This window comes from Tamandua tetradactyla, chromosome 12 (assembly GCF_023851605.1).
Source record: "Tamandua tetradactyla isolate mTamTet1 chromosome 12, mTamTet1.pri, whole genome shotgun sequence".
In the NCBI taxonomy this organism is placed as follows: Eukaryota; Metazoa; Chordata; class Mammalia; order Pilosa; family Myrmecophagidae; genus Tamandua; species Tamandua tetradactyla.
The window spans coordinates 73,494,091-73,516,048 of NC_135338.1; the positions used below are offsets into that span (position 1 = coordinate 73,494,091).

The 21,958-nt window shown below is 46.7% G+C and overlaps 1 protein-coding gene across 1 annotated transcript in view; it reads right to left on the minus strand.

Moving 5' to 3' along the window:
* Positions 1-21,958, minus strand: part of NOX5 (NADPH oxidase 5) — a 52,093-nt gene that overhangs the window by 19,247 nt on the left and 10,888 nt on the right. Inside the window, exons 2-9 of the mRNA XM_077123948.1 lie at positions 16,197-16,320; positions 13,051-13,201; positions 9,228-9,438; positions 7,870-8,104; positions 6,523-6,676; positions 6,123-6,301; positions 4,855-5,037; positions 2,982-3,114 (exon numbers count right to left, since the gene is read on the minus strand). Of these exons, the coding sequence (XP_076980063.1) occupies positions 2,982-3,114; positions 4,855-5,037; positions 6,123-6,301; positions 6,523-6,676; positions 7,870-8,104; positions 9,228-9,438; positions 13,051-13,201; positions 16,197-16,316 (1,366 nt within the window). The 5' untranslated portion in view covers positions 16,317-16,320. The remainder of the gene's footprint in view (positions 1-2,981; positions 3,115-4,854; positions 5,038-6,122; positions 6,302-6,522; positions 6,677-7,869; positions 8,105-9,227; positions 9,439-13,050; positions 13,202-16,196; positions 16,321-21,958) is intronic.

Here is a 21,958-nt window from a genome sequence, read left to right on the forward strand (position 1 = left end):
TCCTTCAGGAAGTCTCCCCTGATTAACAGCTGAGAACTCTCTGCTTGTTTCTACCTCCCTTCTCAACAGCCTGAACATACCCCACAACATTACAGTAAGGAGGTCCCTAAGAGCTCTCCTGGTCAAGGGCTTCTTTTTTGCAAACCAAGCACCCTTTTGGCAGTCTGATGATGCCAGTGGATAGACTCCACAGATAACATTTTTAAATACATAAAATACCTAGAATTACAAATGAAGCCAATTATAATGAGACAGTTATCAAAATATTTTTTAAAATATTGTGGTCTAAGAACATTTGTGCTTCTTTGTTAATACGTGAAATAACAAACTCTATCCAGAGTCTAATGATCACTGGAATTTTGAAGTAGTGATGAGCATAAATGTTATTCTGAAGTATCCACGACAGCTGTAGTGCGGTAGGAAAGAATTCACGGCTTATATTTTGGCAAAGTCACAGTTCTCATAAGTGACACTGGGATGTGTTGCCTACTTTCTCAATTGAAAAAAAAAAGTTAAAGGTTAGCAAAAAGAAATATGTCACTTTTTACCTATCCAAGTTCATAATTAGAATTCAGAGTCAAGAACCCCTGACCTAGTCCAATCCTGCATTATCCAGAAGCTTAGAGGGCCATGGCTGTGCCCTCTTAGCTTTGTGAGGAGTGAACTGAAAAGTCCAGCCTAGAGCTCAGGTCCCCTGTGTCCTGCTCCGATCTGCCCCCCTGAGGTTTCCCTGGGAGCACTGGGCTCTGCCTTGTCTACATAAACGTGCCCCTAGGGACTCCCACTATGGTGCATGCTAGGAGGCCTCCCTAAATGTCCGATGCATTCACTCCATTCAGTTGCTCACATCAGTCCCACTCCTGACTTCCAATAAGCCAACCTCCTAAACAAAAGTGGATGTTTACCCATCCCCACAGGGATCCACTCAGTTCACTGCAGGAGACTCAAGACCCAAGAAGCAAAGAGACAGGCAGATTCCAAGTTGAGGCCCTGAATTGGGAATTGGCTAAATACTTGACACATTTACATAATAAACATAGTCCTTACAATCATATTAGTATACATAGGCTGGAATACCATGCAGCCACGAAAAGGATAACCTAGTTCCACATTCACCAACATGCAAAGACATACTGTTCTCTGAAAAACAAGTGGGTTGCAAAAGAGTGTGCACAGTATGATCGCATTGCATGCAAAACTATCTCCCCATCTGATTAACCACACAGGTATATATATATATATATAAAGATCTGTAAGGCTGTTCATAAAAAAATTAATAATGGTTTTCTGTGGCTGGAATGATTTGGGGGGATTTTCTTTTCTTCTATACTTGTTTCTATATTGTCTGACTTTTCCAAGAGCACATACATTCTTTACAGTACAGAAGAAGAAGAAAGAAAAGAAAAAATAGGAAGAAAATAACTCACTCTCTCCCACCCTCCCCACACCCTCTGTCCCACTGCACATCCACACCACAGTGGCTTGCAGGTCAGGCTCCAGGGGGCTCAGTTCAGTGGTCATGTTTATGTACAGCTGGGTTACCTACAGCTGTGCTAATGATGGGAAAAAAGGGGTCGGGGGTGGAAAAGGGAGAGGCTAAGGAGGGTAAAGTGAATAAAAGCTCACTCTGTAATCCAGCCTTAGGAGACCTAGAGTTGTAAACCAGGGACTTCATTTTGTTTCAGAATCACCTGCAGAGGTTTGTTAAAAGGCAAGTGCCCAGTCCAGCCCCGGAGACTCATTCATTGCGTCTGGAATGGGGACCCAGAAACAACCTCTACAGTGACCCAGGTGACTCAAGGGCATGTGGTGTGTAGCCTTACATGAGGAGCCCTGGACTCAGGTTTGCACCCTAAACTGAGGGAGCTGGGTCAGGGTCCTGGCTGGCCAGGGCTGGGAAGCATTCTGTGTGGAGCTAAAGCTTTGAATGTGGGGGAGCCTGAGAAGCCACTGGCACCCAGGGACCATGAAGCTGAGTGAGGCTCTTGTTGTAACAGGTCATGCGAGGCCTGTCAGAAGCGCCTGAGTGAGCCCCTCTGACCAGGCTGGAGGCACCACTTGGGGTGAGAACTCCGCTCTCTGATCTGGCCAGAAGGGCAGAGGTCCAAGTCCCATCTCCAACATCAGCCCAGGACTGGAAAGAAGTCACACACACAGGTGAGAGTCAGAATACAGCAGGCAAAGAGTCAGCTGAGCAGTTCTATGGGTGCTGGGGACGAGGAGAGAAGTGGGAATGGTTCCAAGATGGGGCAGATGGATGTGAGGGATTCTGCTGTTTTGGGGATTCTACAGGGCTTCTGCATGGATGGGAATGGGGAAGATTGCCTTCCAATCTCAGCATTCTTGACAATTCCCTGATCTATGGTCCTCTGAACTGGCTTTTACTCTTCTTAAGAACCATCTATGGTTCCAATTGCCTGTACCATCTGTCCGGACTCCAACTCTGCATTCAAAGTCTACCTCACATTCACCCGAGTTCCAATCAGTTTTGACAGCCATTTTGTCCGCCTTTCACCCTTCGCTGTGATTCTCTCTTTCTCTCTCTTTCTTTTCCCTCCCTTCCTTCCTCCTCACCCCACCCCTCTTCGCTCTACTTACATCAGGCTGTTCCACAGTTCCAGGTTTTCATGCTTTTGTTTATGCTTTTCCCTCCGTCTCCTTGTTTATCTCCTCTACTATTTAGTAAGTGCCTACTGATAACCTTTCAAAGTTCAGATGAAATGTCACCACGTCCAAATGAAACTTTCTTCTTTTATCCCACCAATGAAGGCTTCTTCCTTTATCTTTCCTATAAGCTTCCACCACAACTTGTATAGCCCTCATCACCCCATTCAATTTGCATCTGCATGTCTCCCTCCCTGTTTCAGAGGCAGAATTTGCATCCCTTGCTTTGAACCCCACTGAGTCCCTGGTTCCCAGCTTGTAACTGGCACATAGTAGGAACTCAGTATTTGTTGAACGACTGGATGAGTAGACCATACCTTTCTGCTCTGGGGCACTGCTGATGGTGAAGGGGTGCCACTCGTAGCGAGCGATGGTGGGGATGTTCAGGTATACGTAGTCACCTGGTCTATAGTGGAAAAGCGGGGGCCGCTTGATGAGGAGGTGAGTGACCTGGGGAGAAAGGAAAGAGATCAGGGTGCTTCCTGCAGGTCCAAAGTTGCCAGTGGCCCCCAGGTAAGAGAGCAGAGACTCAGCCATCCTCTACCATATACTAGGTGGGCCCCAAGCTGTGAGACCCTTCTGTGCTTTTGAGTGGGTCTCACCCAACCTGACCAGCGGGACGGGTACCCAGTGAATCAGATGTAGTTCTTGGGAAATACTGTTTCTTGTTACGTCAACCGCTCTTGGGTCTGGGGGTACCTCGACCAACTGGAGGGTAGGGTCCTGCTGGGGAAAAGGGGTGGAAGGCAGAGAGGGGAGCACCAGGCTGTGTTTGAAGTGGGGCTTTGGTTTTCATTCCACTTCTTAGGACATAAACACTGCTTTTTAGTGGACCCTTCCTCTGTGAAGCCTGCTGAACTGCTCTGGTTCCTCTCTTGAAACCCCTGTAGGACTCTACAGGGCTTCTGCACAGCCAGCACTTGGCTGGCATCCCAATCACCTAAAAGGCATTTCCCTGCAGATAACAGCATCCTCCTGCACTATAGCTTCAGTTTACTGAGCACTTACTACGTGCCAGAACTGTGTGGACACTTTAAGTTCTATCTCTAGTCTTCACTGCAACTCTGAGATCAATGTCATTCCTTATTCATTTTACAGATGAGCAGTAGAGGTTCAGAGAGGTTAGAGGAGTTGCCCAAGGCTGCCAGCTAGGATGCCAGAGCCCAGGCATAAACCAGAGCCTAGTGTTCAGCCTCCCATGCCCTCAAACTCAAGTCGTCCAGAGCTGAGCCCACCCCAGACTGTCTCCTCTTTTCACGTAGATGGCACTGGTCACTCAGACACCTAGGATATATCCTAGACCTCTCCTTCTCTCTCATCCAAAAATGAAGCCCATCCCTCTTGAGTTTTTCTCTGCTAGGAATCCCTTGTTCACCCAGGGCCACTACCTCTGCTTAGGCCCTCATGTGCTGTTCTCATCTTTGCATTTGTAACTGGCCCTTGCCAGGTCATCTTCCAGAGAGTAACTAAAGGAGTTGAACTAGGCTATAAATGGGTCATGTTCATCCCAGCTTAATCCCACCACCCTCGGTGCTTCCCATGACTGCAGGGCAGGACTCTCAGCATGGCTTACAAGGGTTTTCATGCTTAGCCCCCAGCCACCTCTCCAGCTTGTGCCAAATTAACCTGTAGTCCCCCTAGTACAGCCTACCGTTTTATATCTCTGTGCCTTTGCCCATGCTATTCCTTCCCCCACGAATACCCATCCCTGTTTGGTTTATCCAACAAGCTCCTTATTCATCTTTCAAAACCCTGGTGGTGTCTCCTCCCTCATTCTGAAGGCTTCTCAGACTTTCCAAATACAAGGGTGTAATAACTTTTGACGTTCTGCTTCTCTCACCTGCACAAGCCTGCACTGTAATGAGAGGGTCGAATTTCCTACGAGCTGTGGGTTCATGGAGAGCAGTAAAGCCTCTGAGCCTGTTCTGTGTCTGTGGCAGCTAACACAGGGCCTAGCACCTCTTAGGCACTTAATGTGCTTGCTGAATGGAGACAGTCCTTCCTAGACCTCGTCTTCAACAGTGTCCTGCCTGCCCTGCCATTTCTCTTCCTAAGATGTCACTCCTGGGGGGCTGGACCGGCTCTGGCACTTTGCTTGTCTCCTCCACAGGGCTGAAGTGGCAGCTTCACTATTCTCTATTTCTTTCAGGGTCTAACAGGGTACCCAACTGCTCCACCACCACCTTGCACCTTGGAGGGGAGGAGATTGACTTCTGAGATGCACTGGGCTGCCATGCGGGACACCACCAGCCCAATGGCCTTCTCCAGGAAGAACAAGATGCCGGGGACCAGCAGCCACTTCCAGAAGTTGGGCCCGTGCATGATGAGCAGGAACCACAAAGGAAGGTAGGACAGGTGGGTCCAGTAGAACACCTGTAGGGGAGCAGTAAACAGCCAGAGCTCAAGGGCCTGGGCAGAACAGAACAAGGACCCAAAGCCTTCTCCAAAGCCAGGATGGCATGCAAACCTTGGCCAAACCCACCCTCTCCTGGGGATGAGGTTGGGATTAGGAACCCTTCACTGTGCCTTTGTTCTGGACGCTAGGCCAGGGGAATCTGTAAGCAAGATTCACGATGCTAGGGGCAAACATCCGAAATGTCTGCCTGGGGATGTTCTGGGCAGGTGGGGGCACCCCCAAAGGGATCATGTGCCCAGTGAAGAGGGCGTATCAATGTCCCTACCCCACTGAGTCTTTCTCAGGGGGCAAAAAAGGGAAGACAACAATGGCTTCCTAGGAGTGGGAAGAGAGAGAAGGAGACTTGATTCGAAGACTGAGTTTTAATACCTGTACCTCTACTGACTATCTATGGGAATGTGGACAAGCAGTTAACTTCTGAGCATCAGATTCCTCATGGGTCAGATGAGGATACTGATTCCTGCTTCAGAGGATTGCTGCTGACCCAGGGGAGGTGCTCTGTAAATGTCTTATTTCCAGTGTGGCTGGGGCGGTCCAGGAGATAGTCAGGTTCTCCAAACAAGTCCTCTATGACCACCTGTGGCTTGTGCCTCTGTGAACCATGGAGGCTAGAGAGAGTGAGAAGGTGGAACTAACATTATCTGAGCACCTATGTCCAGGTATGTAGTTAATGGTTGACCATATATTGCCTCCTAAAATAATCTCAAAAGGTAGAGAATTACACTCCCCTGCTACAGGTGAGGAAACTGAGGCTCAGAAAGGTTGAACGACTAGTAAGTTGTGGGGTGGGGATTTGCACTTGCTGAGCCTGGGGTCCTTCCTCTCCTTGTACTATCCTGGGCCCTGCTTCATCGAACTGGGGCAAGGGGATCAGCAGGTGAAAAGTCATTTGAACTGGACATTAAATGGCGGAACCCAGATCGCATGTAAATACCACTCAGATAGGCCTGGGCCCTTACTGGAGTAAGCAGGAGGGAAGGCAGCAAAAACTGACTGTGGTAGCTCAGGCTGGGGAGAGACCAGGGGGCCAGAGCTGGGGCACCTCAAAGTGGCCGCTCCTGCGGACACAGGAGCTGGAACAGGCAAACATGAGGAGAAGCAGCAGCAGCAGAGCCAGGCCTGTCGGGGAGGCCAAGCCGTAGACCCAGCCGATACCGGGCCTCGTGGTGAGCAGCAGTTCCCAGAACCGGAAAGGGCTGGCTTCGGACTGAGCCTGGAGAGCTGGAGACAAGCACAAGCCAAGTTCTTCTCACTCTGCCTCCTCCCTAGAATGCCCCATCCCTCTCCATCAGGCACCAGCACGGGCAGGCACTTCTGGCCAGAATGCCAGCATCCTCCGGGCACCCTTCTCTGCCCATTGGGCAGGCAGGACCCACAGGAGCTGTGGCCTGTGTCCTGGGCTACTGGAAAGCTCAGGAGCCCTCCCAGCCCCAGCCACTCACCAAAGTTCACCACATGGGCCACAGTATGCACGAGGGACAGTCCGACCACCACGTAGCCCATGAGCTGGTGGAACTGGATGTTCTGGTCCAGTGGCAGGACCTGAGCCACCCAAGTGGCCCGCAGCCAGGTGAGGCAGCGCCTGAGCATCAGCACCTGGCCGGGCAAAGTGGCAGACAGCCCTACTCACCCTGTCCTCTTTCCCTGCACCCTCCGGGGCTGCCCCATCACCATGTCCTACTACCCCCAAGATTTGCTGGCTCCGGGGTCTCCAAAGTGGGACCATCAGAATCGATAAGGGCGAGTAGAGGAAATTTTACAAAATATCTGCTTGCATTGTTGCCATTTACACACACAAGAAAGCCATGCTCATATATCTTATAGCTGTATTGACATAGTGCCCTCATTTAGTCCATATGTCAGATGGGCAGGTGTCTTATGTGGTTCCTGAACTGTCCCAGGGAAGACTGGGCTTTCTAATACACAGAGTGGCTGATAGGGGTGCCCTCACTGGCTAATTTGCTGTCAAGATATTTACATGTGCCCAGATATGTAGGCTTGCAGATGACGTTGTCTAGCTTTAACTAAACTAAGCAAACTACCTGTCACAATAAAAGGATAAGTAGCTTCAAAAGATTCCCTCCAGAGGAACTGCAAATCGAAGATGGTATTAGTGCAAAAGCAAGTGATCAAGGAAATGGGTGACATGTCTTTTACTTCTGATGTGAACTCTTTGTCAGCCAGTTATGAGGTTAAAATACAACCTGCTCTGACAAGAAGCTGACATTATCAAGAGGAGTATCTGAACTAGAGAAGAGCATCCTTCATCCTTAATGATGATTCTCACCTTATAGTTATGTCATAAGTCTTTAGCTAATGATAATAGGGTATCTACAGACAAATGAACGTATTGGGATATTGGGAGGGTGGTTATTTATTGCTGTTGTTTTTGTTTAAATTATAGGATAGTGTGATCAGAAAAGCTTGGAGACTACTCACTCACTGGCCCAGAGGATCACATTCCAGCTCCTTAGCCTGGCATTCAAGGCTTCTGGAAGTGCACCCTTTCTGGTTTCAGCCTGCCCTAGCTTACTGTGAGGATCAAATAGAAAATGCTGAGCCCCCTATCTGGCACCATAAGTGTGCTCTATAAATGCCAGCTATGTTCTCATATTTTACAGGTTTGTGACTGGGGGCCTCCGCCTCCGCCTTTAAGTGTCCCACTCGGCTGATTTCTGAGGTTGCCATCCTGCTCTGGCATTCTAGACGTCCACGTGTGGCTCCCTTGGTCTATCAGGAGCCCACACACATCCCCTCCCTTCCCCCGTATCATTACCGCGGGGCCCTACCGCTATGAAGCTGCAGTCGAAGTTGAGGCACTGGCCGCAACCCTTGGCCACCATGACGCTGGCGCCCAGGGCCCGGTGCGCATTCGCCGCCAGCGCGAAGAGCAGCAAATGGAGGCCCGCGTAGGCGGCCAGGCAGAGCAGCTGGCTGCGGTGGTTGTGCCAGTAAGCTGCGGTCAGCCGGCGCGGGCGGCGCGGGCGAGGCCGGGCGGCGGGCGGTGTCAGCCAGTGGGCGGCGCTGCGAAAGAAGAGGGCTCCGCTCAGAGGGACCGGGCTGGGGGCGGGTTGGGGAAGGGGGGAATCCGTGCTGGGCGTGGGGACCACCCGAACCCGAATCAAGAGTCCCTTCTCCTGCTGTACCCAGTCAAGTCTTTGGAGCCGTATTGCAAGCAGCAGGCTTCCTTTTACTCCAGGAAACAGAGAGGTCAAGTAACTTGCTCACATCACACAGCTAGTAAAGGGTAGAGCTGGGATTGACTCCGGTTTGTCTGACACCTCAGTCATGGCTATTTTTAATTCTCTCCTTACTTTCTAATAAAAAGGTGCAATCGGAAAGGATCAAAGGATCTGAGGCGTGTTGTGGTAAATAATCCACAAGGAAATTACCACATAAAAAGAACAGACTACAACCCTGACATTATTCAGACATTGGAGTTAGACATACATGGGTCTCCGGTTGCTCTCCTTGTTTTCTTCATAGTAATTATCAATTTTGTATTTGTCTACGATATATTTGTTTATTGGTATAAATTATGCCTCTTTGCCTGTAATGCAGGCCCCCGGAATAAAGACTTCATTCATTGCCATATCGCTGCCATTTAGAACAGTGCTTGGCACAGAGTAGCTGCTCAACCAATCTTTGTTGAATAAATAACTTTGATAATTATTTGTGTAGTCCTAGGCAAGTTACTTCGCCTCCCAGTTCAATTTCTTTTTGTAAAATAGGTGTTGCATAAATGCACTGGTTTATTATGTAGGTGCTTAAAACCGCATTAATTCTACAGAAAATGGAGGCAGGACAAAAGCTGGACCTTTGGCCCTAATAAGAAAGGGGTGGGATTGGGCTGAATTGAGCTGGGTTGCGCGTGGCTGTGCGTGGCTATGCGTGGGTGGGTGGGGCGGGGTGGGATGGGGCGAGCATGAGGATGTGCAAAGCTGCGCGGTGATAGGGCTGTACTGGGAGAGTCTGGGCCAGGGTCGGGCAGACTGGAATGGACGGAGATGGGCAGGGGCGACAGGTGGCTAGAAGGGACCCGGCGGGCGGTTCGGTCGTCCTTCAGACCTGGAGTTGTCACCACGACACCGGTGAGGAGGAGTCCTTGGCAGCCAGGCAAGTGACTGTGCCCGAAACTCGGCCGTACCTGATGGTCAGGTTCTCCATGACACCAGGGAAGCTCTCTAGCTCGTCGCGTAGCTCGTCGAAGGTGATGGTGCCGCTGCCGTCCTTGTCTGCGGACTCGAAGAGCGCCAGCGTCAGCTGGTCGAGCTTTTCTTCCGGCAGCGAGATGGCGCTTTCGCGCAGGCAAGACTGCAGTACCGTGCGCAGCTCGTCGGCGTCGATCGAGCCATTGCCTGCCCGGGAGGTGGATGGAGCTGGGTGGGATGGGGGCTTGCCCCAGCACCCCACTCTGTACCTGCCCTGTGCGCACTTTGCATCCGGTGAAATGGGATGAAGGATTTTTCCTGTTCATTCACCTTCAGCTTTCTGCCGGTTAACTCCCTTTTGGGATATAGAAGGAGCAACCAAAGGGGAAAATGTCATCCCCACCCCAGCTCAAAAACCTTCCGTGGCTCCCTACTACCGCCTAGGTCATCAGAGTTAAACACCTCCCAAGCATCAAGAATCTTTGACTTCAGTGGATATCTTTCTCCGGAATCTGCAGCCTCCTCTTTAAGTACACCCAACCTCCAAGACCATCTGCCTAGAGAATAAACTTGCTTTCTTAATTTATAGGGAGCTGTGTTCTCAGAGCCTGAATTATTTGGAGCAAATTGTATATGGGGTGATGGTGAGGAAGATTTCCCTGTTGTCCCCTAACTTATACCGGACTGTTTGCTTATGGAAGTTGTCCCAAGAAGAGCCACACCTGGGCACTGATCCCAGCCATGTTGCCTATGTTAGCATGGATGGTTAAGTGTGATGGGAAAAGAAACCAAAACTACCAAAAGATTCGAGATTTGGGGTAGTTTTTTTTCCCTGTATATGTTTTAACTCTTCATGAACAGCAGGACCCAGGATTAGTGATTTCTTGGCCTGCTTTGGATATAGCATCCCTGCCTCTGCCCTTTATAACTGTGTGACATTGGGCTAAGACCCTTAAGGTACTGAACTTCACTTACTCATCTATAAAATGGGGATAATAATTCCTCCCTTTCAGAACTGGTTCAAGAATTATAGATAATTGTTAAGCCTTTAACACAGTATCTGGAAGAAGGTAATTGCATATAAATGAAAGTTCTTTTTAGTTTTGTGATTGTCTTTGGGCCCATGCCAAAGTCGATGACTGTCTCACAATTCAGAGTCTGTCGTACCACACTCTGGCCACACTTCCTGTCCTTCCATTTGACAACAGGTTTCCCGCCTCATCCAGAGTGCCCATCCCTCCCCTGTTCCTTTCATTCCCCTTCTTCCAAATGGTTGTGTTCCCTCCTTGGCCAATTTCAAATCCGTGATCCTCCTTTATAATCCCCCTAAAGCCTACATTCTCTTTCCTTATTCCTCTGTCCTTCTAGCCCACTGACCCTAAAATTATCCAATTGCTGTATAAAACCAAATACTTTTCTCCCCTCCTATACCAGGGCAGCTAAGCAAGCTTTGCTGAAAAAAGTACCCCAAAGAGCCATCAGTTTTTGACACAACAAGGCCTTCAACTTGCCTGGTAGTTTTCTCAGGTCTCTTTAGTGGGTCAGTCTCACACTCACTGACAGGACCACTTCTCACCTCTGTGTCCAACCAATCTCTGATCCTCCCCTGCCCAGCTCTCAGAGAAAACGAAAACTATTGAAGGGAATGCCCTCTAGTTCCTGCCACTGAACTACAAGCCTCCTTTCACTTGTCCTGCTAGGAGGAGGTGTGTGTGCTGCTTCTCTCGTGTGTCACAGGCCAACCTCTCAATCTGAGGTCCATGACGAACCCTAGGTGCGAGCAAAGCTTGGCGATCAGAAAGCAGTCAGTGACAAGGATCCCCTGGAGTCCGGGGTAGAGTCTAAGGTAGATGTCCAGGAAGCAGGCATGGTCAACCAGCCATGTGGTGGGGACAACCCACTTAGGGAGTGGGTTCCAGGAATGAGATCTGACTACATTGAGTCAGGTGGAGATGAAAGCTAGAGAAACCCCACAGACTAGAGGGCCTTGACCGGGAGTAGGTCTGTAGCTAGATCTAGAGTGAGAACTTCAGAATACAGATCCAGTCCTTTGACACCCCTCAATAATCTTCAATGGCTCCCTATTGATTGTTCAATTTAGACTTCCAAACATGATCTCCAGGGCCCTGTCTGCTTTGGCCTTATCCAGCATCCCTTTATGCTTCTTTTCCACGCCAGCTGCCTTCCCTTGATGGTCCCAGGTCTTCAGAGACCCCTAAGCAGCAAACAGCTTCAGACCAGCCTGTATGGAGTCACTTACTTTCGTTATATAACTGTGAAGCAGGCTATGCTATCCTCAGTGGTTTCCCCTGGCCCCCTCTCAGTTTTCTCCCCCTTCCCCGGACCTCTTGGATTACTGTCTTTTTGCTCTCATCACTGGAAAGTGAACATGTTTCTCCTCCCAAGAGAAATCGTGTGTGAATAGGCCTGGATCTGCCACCCTCTAAAGAAGAGGTGCAGCCCCAGCTCTTCCTGGCACTCCAAAATGTCTGGCTCTGCCTCAAGGAATCAAGATGTGTGGGCTGAGAAAGGGTTTGCATCACAGAGGAAGGCCCTAAAGGACAGCCTGCAACTGGGTAGGTGATGGGTGGGTCCTCAGTGCCAGGGAAGATTGGCCACCACTTGAAGTTAGAGTGGATCGTGCTAAGACTGCAACCCCAGCAGGAAACTGGCTGTTATTGGCCTCTCAGACTATGTGTGTTCATTTCATTTTTGCTTCCCTTAGTATTTAAAACTCATTTTGTATTTTCCTGCTGAGTATGTATGTATTATAAACCTCTTTAGGAATTTATGCTAAGAAAGTAATCAAATCACCAAAGATGTACAAACCAAGATATCCATTGCAGTGTTTTTAATAATGCCCCCAAATGGGAAACAGTGGATTTCTCTAACAATCAGGGTTTGGATAAATAGTATTAGTAGCTGACATATAAAGGGTCCTGGGTACTGTTCTAAGCATTTTCTATGAGTTAACACATTTAATCTTCATATCAACCTTAGAGTAGTTATTATTACTACTAGTCCCATTTATAGATAAAGAAATTGAGGGACAAAAAAATTAAGAAATCTGTCCAAGGTTGCACAGTTTGTAGGTGGTGGAGCTGAGGTTTGAACTTGGGTAGCCTGTCTTCAGAGAATGTGCTCTTTACTAGCTGTGGCGCATGGCATATATGATCACATACCTATAGTGAAATATGATCCAGCCACTAAAAATGATGCTATGTATTGATATTTTCTAACATGGCAAAAATATTTATATTGTTCAGTGAAAAAAGGCAGAATGTATAGCATAACTCCATTTTTGTCTTAAAAAATGCATGTGTGACGTGTGTGTATGTGATGTTAGAAGGTAGTATAGCAAAATGTTCTGGGGGATTTGCACTTTCTTCTTTATGTCATTATGCATGGCCTAAGATGTTCACAGCTTATATTATTATTATTATTATTGTAAGGAAAAAGCAACAAAGCAATTTCTTTTTTCATAACATAGAAAAGAATGAAAGAAAATTCTGGCTAATGTGAGTTGAATTAAGGGCATTTGTTTCCTGGGCCAGAAGCCCCAGGGAGGGACCATCCTCCCCAACTTCTCCTCCCCAGCAGGTAAGCAGGGACCAGAAGGAGAGAACCTTGGCATGGAGGAGGGGGTAGGGGGCAGTGGGGGGACGGGTGGATGGGGGAAGTGGCACCGAGGGAGAGAACTGTCAGCATCACTGCTTGACCACGCAGGGCTGGGGTAGCACTTCACTGAGTGGACCTGTTCCCTTTGTTCGCTGAATCCCTTCCCTCCCCCGCCAGCCCACAGCCAGGATGAGCCCCTACCATCGACATCATACACCTGGAAGAGGAATTTGAGCTTGTCCATGGGGCTGCCGTGGATGAGCAGGGTCAGCGCCTCTCGCAGCTCCTGGAGGGCGATGGTGCCGCTTCCATCGGAGTCAAACAGGGCAAAGAATCGCTCAGCGAAGAAGGACTGGCCAGAGAGAGGCAAGAGACGCTCACACACGTGGCCACCGGGCCTCAGCTTTGATGTCATTTGCAGTCTCCACGTGTGTGTGTGTGTGTGTGTGTGTGTGTGTGTGTGGGGATTGGGGAGGGGGCTGGGATTCAGGCAGGATCCAGGTGCCTGAACACAGAGAGTGACGTGCCCCACGAGGCTGTACTTTGTGGCAGCTTCTATGCCCTTGGGCCGGGTTCAGAGTAAATCTGACTCCAGAGAAAGAAATTCTCAGATCCCTTCAGTAAAGATGGATTTGTACGCCTGGGCTTGGTAACTTATGTAGGCTCTTTGCCCCTACATGCCATCAACCCCATCTGCCTTGTAGTCTGAGGCTCTGGTGACCCCTCACTCAACAGGGGGAAGGGTCAGGCAGTGGGTCCCCTGCAGGGTAATCACAGGGTCACACCAAGGGATAAGTGAATCTGGGAAGGATTTATATAGTATATGCCACTTTTCCTTCATTTGCTCCTAGGCTACCTACAGTCTATACTTAAGGCTTTTTCTTAAGCGTCCGTTTACTCATTCATTCATTCAACAATCATGTACTATGCAGTCCCTCTTTGTCAGGCCTGGTGTTAGGCACTGGAACCAGAAAAATTAACAAGACAGGCCTGGATCTGTATCCTGGATACGTGGAACCCTGGGATGCTCCCCTTGAGGCAGGAGGAGGAGCTTGTAGGCCTTTAGTGTCTGATGTAATGAAACTATTTTAATAAGGAGTTGCAAGTATGAGGTTGGAGCAGAAGTCCTCAGTGGACAGTGAACCCCACTTCTCTTCCCTTGGTTCCCTTGGGTAATGCCTTTATCGCTCTCTAGCATCCTAAGTGGCCTTTATCTTAAGATGTTTTATAGCTTTATTTTTTTTTAAGCATTTTTTATTGTAAAATATAGCATATATACAAAGCAAAGAAAGAAAAATGCAATAATTTAAAAGCATACTTCAACAAGTAGTTACAGAACAGATCCCAGAGTTTGTCATGTGCTATCATTCCACTGTCTCAGATTTTTCCTTCTAGCTGCTCCAAAACACTGGAGGCTAGAAAGAATATTAATTTAGTGATTCAGCAGTTATTCTCATTTGTTAAATCCTGTTTTGTCTGTTATGCCTCCTCCTTTTCCTTTGATCCTTCTCCCAATCTAAAGGGATCTTTGGGCAATGCCCATTCTAACTTTTTCATGTTGAGAAGGGTGTTGACACTAAAGGAAATAGTGATGTAACTAATGGATAATCTTGGAGAGGCTTGTCCCTCTGGCTTTCAGGACTTATCTTACCTAGGAACCCTCTGGGAATTATAGGTTCCAGGAAAGCAAACTTTTTACATGAAACCTTTATGGAGTCTCAATTTGAGCCCTAGGTGTTCTGAAGAGTCAACAGGAGTGATGTTGGTTGGGGTTTGGCAAATCATGGCAATTAGCCCTATCTAACTGAAGCTTACATTAGAGTAGCCTCTGGAATAGCCTCTTGACTCTGTTTGATCTCTCTTGGCCACTGATACCCCATTTTATTACCCTGCTTTCCCCTCTTTTGGTTTGGAAAGCATCATTGATCCCATGCTGCCAGGGCCAGACCCATCCCCAGGAGTCACATCCCACACTGACAGGGAGATTCTCACGCCTGAATGTCATGTCCCGTGCAGGGGAGAGAGTAATGATTTTCTTTGCAGAGTTGGACTTAGAAAGAGAGGTCAATCTAAGCAACAAAAGAGGTTCTCTGAAAGCAACTCTTAGGCCTCATAATAGGTAGTCTTAGCTTCTCTCCTACAGAGACAAATTTCATAAGGGCAAGCTTCAAAATCCAGGGCCCACCCTACTTTCTTGGGAGTCACCAATGATTCCATTGTTACCCGGGGTTTCCCAGATGGGAAAGTTTAGCAATTCTCTCTCTATATATTCTTTCTTTCTTTTTTTTTCCTCCTTTGGACCCTCAAGGGACTCTATCAATACTTTTAACTATCAGACCACCATAGTCTGAAATGTATCCTGGTATTTCATTAAGCTATACAAAATTCACTGGTCCTCTGCCCTTCTCTGTAACAACCTGCAGACCCTGACACACAATGGCAGCATTAGCTAAGAGATGGGAGGAGTGACCTTGCAAATGCCAACCTCTCCCCACTCTGGACTCAGGAGTTTGGGTTGTGTAAATGAGCTAACTAGATGGGTTGATTTAGGTTATGTGTTACAGAAAATTTAGGTTCTAGACATAATAAACCTCTCTGCCTTTGTTCTCATATAGTAGATGTATAGCCTCATGTTTTTATAGGAGTATTGTTAGCCAGAATGGCCTTTTTTCCCCTTCCCTATGTTTGCTAAGGAAAGAGGTGTGGCATTTAGAGTTCTGAGTAGTGTCCCTGGTACCAGCAAGTGGTACCCTACTCATCAGCTAGCCCCTGTCAGTGGTACAGGCCACACTTGTAGCCAGCCCAGAGGCTAATTCAGGGAGAGGTTGGCGTTTGCAAGGTCACTCCTCCCATCTCTTAGCTGAGGCTACCATTGTGTGTCAGGGTCTGCAGGCTGTTATGGAGATAGGCAGAGGACCAAAGACTCTGAGAGAGGACAGGGAATAGTGTGGCAATGCGCACAGAACTTATCTTGTCCATTAAAGGATGCAAACCATTGAAATTTTATTTCTAGAAAGCAAGATTTAAGTTATAGCATCTGCTATGTCCATGAGGATAGTGGAAAATGCAAGCTCAGTGTTTCTTAATATCTAATTAGGTACTGATGTCCAACTTCATGTGTTGTTTTGAGCCCCCAGGAGACCACTGCTATTAAAGAGGATGGGAGGAAACCAGGAGCAAAACAGAAACATCTTCCCAGCCCTGGTTAAAAGTGGGGTCCTCAAGCTGGGAGGAATTCTGGGGAGTTTCTCTTTCCTCTCCTTGCAAGGCACTGTGTTTTGAGAACAAGATTGTTCTTCTTCAATAAAATATAAATATAGAGCCACTACTCCTGGGGAGGTACTTGCCTCTTTTACTTTCAGGGCTGCCTTGAATTCTTGCAGGTTGATCTCCCGGTCTTCTCCTGCAATGCTCTCAAACTGGTGCGTCACCCACCGAAGCCACTGCGCATCCTCCTCGGTACTCATGGTGCTGGGAAGCAAAGGAGACGGGTTTATGATTTGGGGTGGCCAAGAGCTCATGAGAGCTTATGGTTACAATTCTGCCATGGACGGAGCCTCCCCCATGGCTGCTCCTTTTCACTCCTTAAGTCCTGGTCTCTTCCTTTTATCTAGTGTCTCTGGTCTCTTTAGGTTCTGAAATGCCAGGGCTCCAGGGGATGGATCTTAGGCTGTGGGATGGGATTTGAAGTGGCATGCTCTCTGAGTGTGTTTAATATGATGACAATGACTTTTCCACCTCATACTTGTACACCTCTTTCCTCTTTTCCAAATTCTTTCTAATTCACTCTTTCATTTGATCTCTGGTGACAACGTGGTGGGCCTTACCATCTTACAGGTGAAAAACAGGCTCAGAGAAGTTGAGTAACTTAAGGAATTTATTCAGCTGATGAGAGAGACAGAGACAGAGCTCAATCCACAGCCAGTACTTTTTCCATTTTACCCCAGAATGTCCAACCTCTGCTTGAAAACTTCTAGCATAAGACAGACCTAGAGTCTTGACTCTCCAGGTTTAGAGTATATTCTGCTATGCCACACTGCTATCAGCAATCTAAAATCTTCACAGGTAGACTGTCTATATCATATCTGAATAAAGGTGGTGTTTAGTGAGTTCAGTGATGAAATTAAGACACCCCTTTTTTTGTGGCATCAGGACCCAGCAAACAAAATTGGGACAATGAATGAGGATTTATAGAATCCTGGCACTATACATTTTATTTAGCTTTTTCTATGTCCCACTAGTTTGATATAATCTTAAATAATGCAGCTATTTAGAAATAAAGATTAAAAACAAATGAGCAAACTTCCACTTGAGAAACCAGAGAAAGAATAGAATATGCACATAGAAAAATAGGGTAAACTACTAACTATAAAATTTGAAATTAAAAAAATGAATAACTAAAAAAAGTCAAAATTACAATTTTGTTTTGATATGGTGTTGGTTTTACAGATATATGTATATGTCAAAACTCAAATTTTTTATTTTAGCTATGCAATTTATTGTACGTCAATTATACCTCAATATAGCTGAAAAAACAATTTGGTTCTCTGAAAACACTAACAAAACTCAACACCATTAATATTGAAAAAGGCAACAGGACCCTAGAAAAGGAAGAAGCTATAAAAATATATCATATGCAAATGTTTGGCAAATGTGAAGGTAGAGGAATGAATTAATTTCAAAAAGAGGTAACATACCTGAACAGACTTAAGAAAATAGAAAAAGTAAAATGTCAACTATATAAAATAATGTCAGTCCAGATTGTTTTTATAGCTGAGTTCTACTTAATCTTCAAAAAATGGTAAGTCCAATGTCAAACTATCTCAGACTGTAGAAAAAGATGGTAAACTTCCTAACATGTTTTATAAAGTTAACATTAGCCAAATCTGATGAAGATAGCATACAAAAAGGGAAACTCTAGACAAATTTAACTTACGGAGATACAAACTCTAAATAAAGTATAATCTAGTTGAATCCTGAAATTTACTTTAAAAAATGTGGGGGTCGTTCAGTGTTAAGAAACCTATCAGCATAATTTTTGTTGTCAGGAAATTAAAAGAGAAAATTTGCTTTATTATGTTAATAAATGTTGAAAGAAGCATCTGATGACACTCAGCAGCTATTTTTAATTAAAATTTTAGGAAAATTGAATGAAATTACCTGAACATGATGTTCATTGCTTACAAAGAAGTAATAATTATAAAATTTAGTTTCATTAATTATTGCACTAATCCCAATGTTAAACAATAGTGATATTCAGTTTGTGAATTCAAGATAAAAAGACCAAAATCAATAATCTGTATATCTATATAGACATAAAATGGATATAGATATATATCTTTATCCATATTTATTTATATCTCTATGCATCTATTTATCTATCTACCTCTCTACCTACCTATCTCATCAACCATAGCCTCTAGAAATGGAAATTTAAAAGCTTTTTAAAAGCCACATTCAAAATTGTTATAAAAACTTGGATTATTAAATAAATACTTTTGGCAAAATGACTCTAAATGGGAGAAAATAATTATATATCTACTATACTATACACCATCTTCTTTGCCTTTCTTGATCTAAATATAGATATAAACGTAAAAAAATGAAAACTTAAGAATTAGAAGAAAGTATAGATTATTTGTATAGTCTTTGGGTAGGAAGCCATGTGGGAATCCCAATAACATTAAAGAGAAGATGGACAGATTCCATTCATAAGAAATAAAAATGTCTGCATAACAAAAGACGCTCTTCTACAGAAATAAGATCAGAATTACAAAGCGGCACACGTCTGTCATCAATGACTCTACTACAGTGCTGTTCGAAATAGCATGGAAACCTGAATATCCATCAAGAGAGCATCCATCTATGCCATCAAAAAGAGCTCTGCCACCTGCCTCCGTTGAAATCCTGACGGCTGACCCAATGCAGGCCCTGAGAACACGAATTAAAGGCCTAGTCACCTTACAGCCTAACAGGGAGAGTGGTAATAATTTGTTGTTGCCTGTGCCTCAGACAATACAAAACAGAGAAAATGAGGTCAATTGGCTTTGGTTCTGGCTTATGCAGCTGCCTTGGTTAAGAATCCTAAGTCCCAACTTCCGAAGAAGATGGCGGCTTAGTAAGGTGCGCGCGTCTTAGTTCCTCCTCCAGAACAACTACTAAAGAACTAGAAACAGTACAGAACAGCTCCCGGAGCCACGACAGAGACCAAATACACAGTGTACCGGCTGGACCGGCTAAGAGACTCTGCTGCAGTGAGGTCCCCGAGAGGTGTGTGCTTCCCTGGGCCGCGGCGGCTGGCGGCCGGAGCCCCTCCCTCCCTCCTTCCTGGGCCGGCTGGGAGTTTTGGATTGGTGGTTCCCCAAGCCACGGCGGCCGGCGCCCCTCCCCAATGCGCAGCTTCCCGGGCCAGCTGGGAGCCTCGGATTGGCGGTTCCCCAAGCCGCAGCAGCCGGCAACTGGAGCCCCTCCCTAACACGTGGCTTCCTGGGCAGGCTGGGAGCCTAGAATCAGCGGTTCCCCAAGCCACGGTGGCCGGAGACTGGAGCCCCTCCCACGCACGCAGCTTCCCAGGACAGCTGGGAGCCTCGGATCAGTGGTTTCCCAAGCTGCGGTGGCCGGCGACTGGAGTCCCTTCCACACACGTGGCTTCCCGGGCCGACTGGGAGCCTCTGATCGGCAGTTCCCCAAGCCACGATGGCCCTCCCACACATGGCTTCCTGGGCCGGCTGGGAGCCTTGGATCAGCGGTTCCCCAAGCCGCGGTGGCCGGCAACCAGAGCCCCTCCCACACACGCAGCTTCCCGGGCCAGCTGGGAGCCTTGGATTGGCGGTTTCCCAAGCCGCGGCGGCCGGCAACCGGAGCCCCTCCCACACGCGTGGCTTCCCGGGCCGGCTGGGAGCCTCAGAACAGAGTTCCCCAAGCCACGGCGGCCAGTGCCCCTCCCCCACAGGTGACTTCCCAGAGGGAAAGGAAAGAGTCTCCAACAGTGGTAGAGACTGAGCCCAACCTAACACCAATAGTGGCATTAATGAACAACTTCTGACTACTAAAAATAGGCCCTCAGCTCAGGTGAAACTGATCAAGGCGGAAGTCGCCGATTGGGCTAACTGAAAAAGAGGAAAGGGGGTGAAACAGAGCCTTCTGCGGCTGTTTCTATGGAGGCTTGGTTGCCTCTGGGCTCAGCGCTGGGATTACACAGGTTGCAATTGCCCCGAATGCAGAAACAGGCTGCTTTCAGGGCTCTCTACCACCTGAACCTTCCCCGCGGGAGGGGTGAAACACAACTCAGGTGGAATCCCTCTCTCAAGGAATTCAGATCCCAGGACTTCACAATTTTTTTTTTTTTTTTTTTTTTTTAAAGAGAGAGGGAGGAAAGGAAGGAAAGACAGAGAAGGAAGGAAGGATGGAAGGAAGGAAGGGAGGAAGAAAGGGAAACATTTTTAAACATTTTCTTGTTTTTATTATATTTTGTTTGTTTGTTTGGTTTTTACATGGGCTGGGGCCGGGAATCGAACCGGGGTCCTCCGGCACGGCAGGCAAGCACTTTGCCCACTGAGCCACCGCGGCCCGCCCCAGGACTTCACAATTTGAAGCCATTAAAACCAACCTACAACCTTTCCTCTGTCTCCACCACACACCCAGCAGCAAGAGTCTTCCAAAGTTAAAGGAGCCACAACATCTTTTGCTGGTGGGACCCGCAGACAGACAAGCACCACATACCGGGCAGGATAAGAAAAACAGAGCCCAGAGACTTCACAGGAAAGTCTTTCAACCTGCTGAGTCCCACACTCAGGGAAATCTGATTAAATGCCCAGACGCCAGCAAAAAATAACAAATCACACCAGGAAAATTGAAGCTATGGCCCAGTCAAAGGAACAAACCAATAGCTCAAATGAGATACAGGAGCTGAGACAACTAATTCTGAGTATACGAACAGAAATGGAAAACCTCTTCAAAAACCAAATCAATAAATTGAGGGAGGACATGAAGAAGGCATGGGATGAACAAAAAGAAGAAATGGAAAGTCTGAAAAAACAAATCACAGAACTTATGGGAATGAAAGATACAGTAGAAGAGATGAAAAAAACAATGGAAACCTGCAATGAAAGTGTAGAAGCCAAGAGTTTAAAGGAAGACCTACAGAATTTGTTGCAAGCTGCTGGCCTCAGGATGGTGGCGGTAGACTGTGGAGATTGTTATGTAGAGCAGTCTGGGAGGAAGAGAATGTTTACCCAAAACAGTTATGTTAAGTATGAAGAACACTGTGAGATAAGAATCTTGCTCCCTCAGGAAATACCTGCATATCTATTGACATCCTGTGGTATATAACTAGGATCTGGTTGAGAATAAAGTTGTCTGAAGTCTGTCTGAAGTAAACTCAAGCTTCAGACCCCCTGAGCCCGTCTGTGTCTTTCTTTCTTTCTTCCTTTCTTTTTTTCTCATCATTCCTTAATATCCTTCGAGCTCCGTTTCAATAGGAAGCAACACGGTAGATTTAAAGAGACAGAGGTTAGAATTAGTGAACTGGAGGATGGAACATCTGAAATCCAAAAAGAAACAGAAATGATAGGGAAAAGAATGGAAAAACTTGAGCAGGGGCTCAGGGAATTGAATGATAATATGAAGCACACAAATATACATGTTGTGGGTGTCCCAGAAGGAGAAGAGAAGGGAAAAGGAGGAGAAAAACTAATGGAAGAAATTATCACTGAAAATTTCCCAACTCTTATGAAAGACCTAAAGTTACAGATCCAAGAAGTGCAGCACACCCCAAAGAGAATAGACCCAAATAGGCGTTCTCCAAGACACTTACTAGTTAGAATGTCAGAGGTCAAAGAGAAAGAGAGGATCTTGAAAGCAGCAAGAGAAAAACAAGCCATCACATAAAAGGGAAACCCAATAAGACTATGTGTAGATTTCTCAGCAGAAACCATGGAAGCTAGAAGACAGTGGGATGATATATTTAAATTACTAAAAGAGAAAAACTGCCAACCAAGACTTCTATATCCAGCAAAATTGTCCTTCAAAAATGAGGGAGAAATTAAAACATTTTCAGACAAAAAGTCACTGAGAGAATTTGTGACCAAGAGACCAGCTCTGCAAGAAA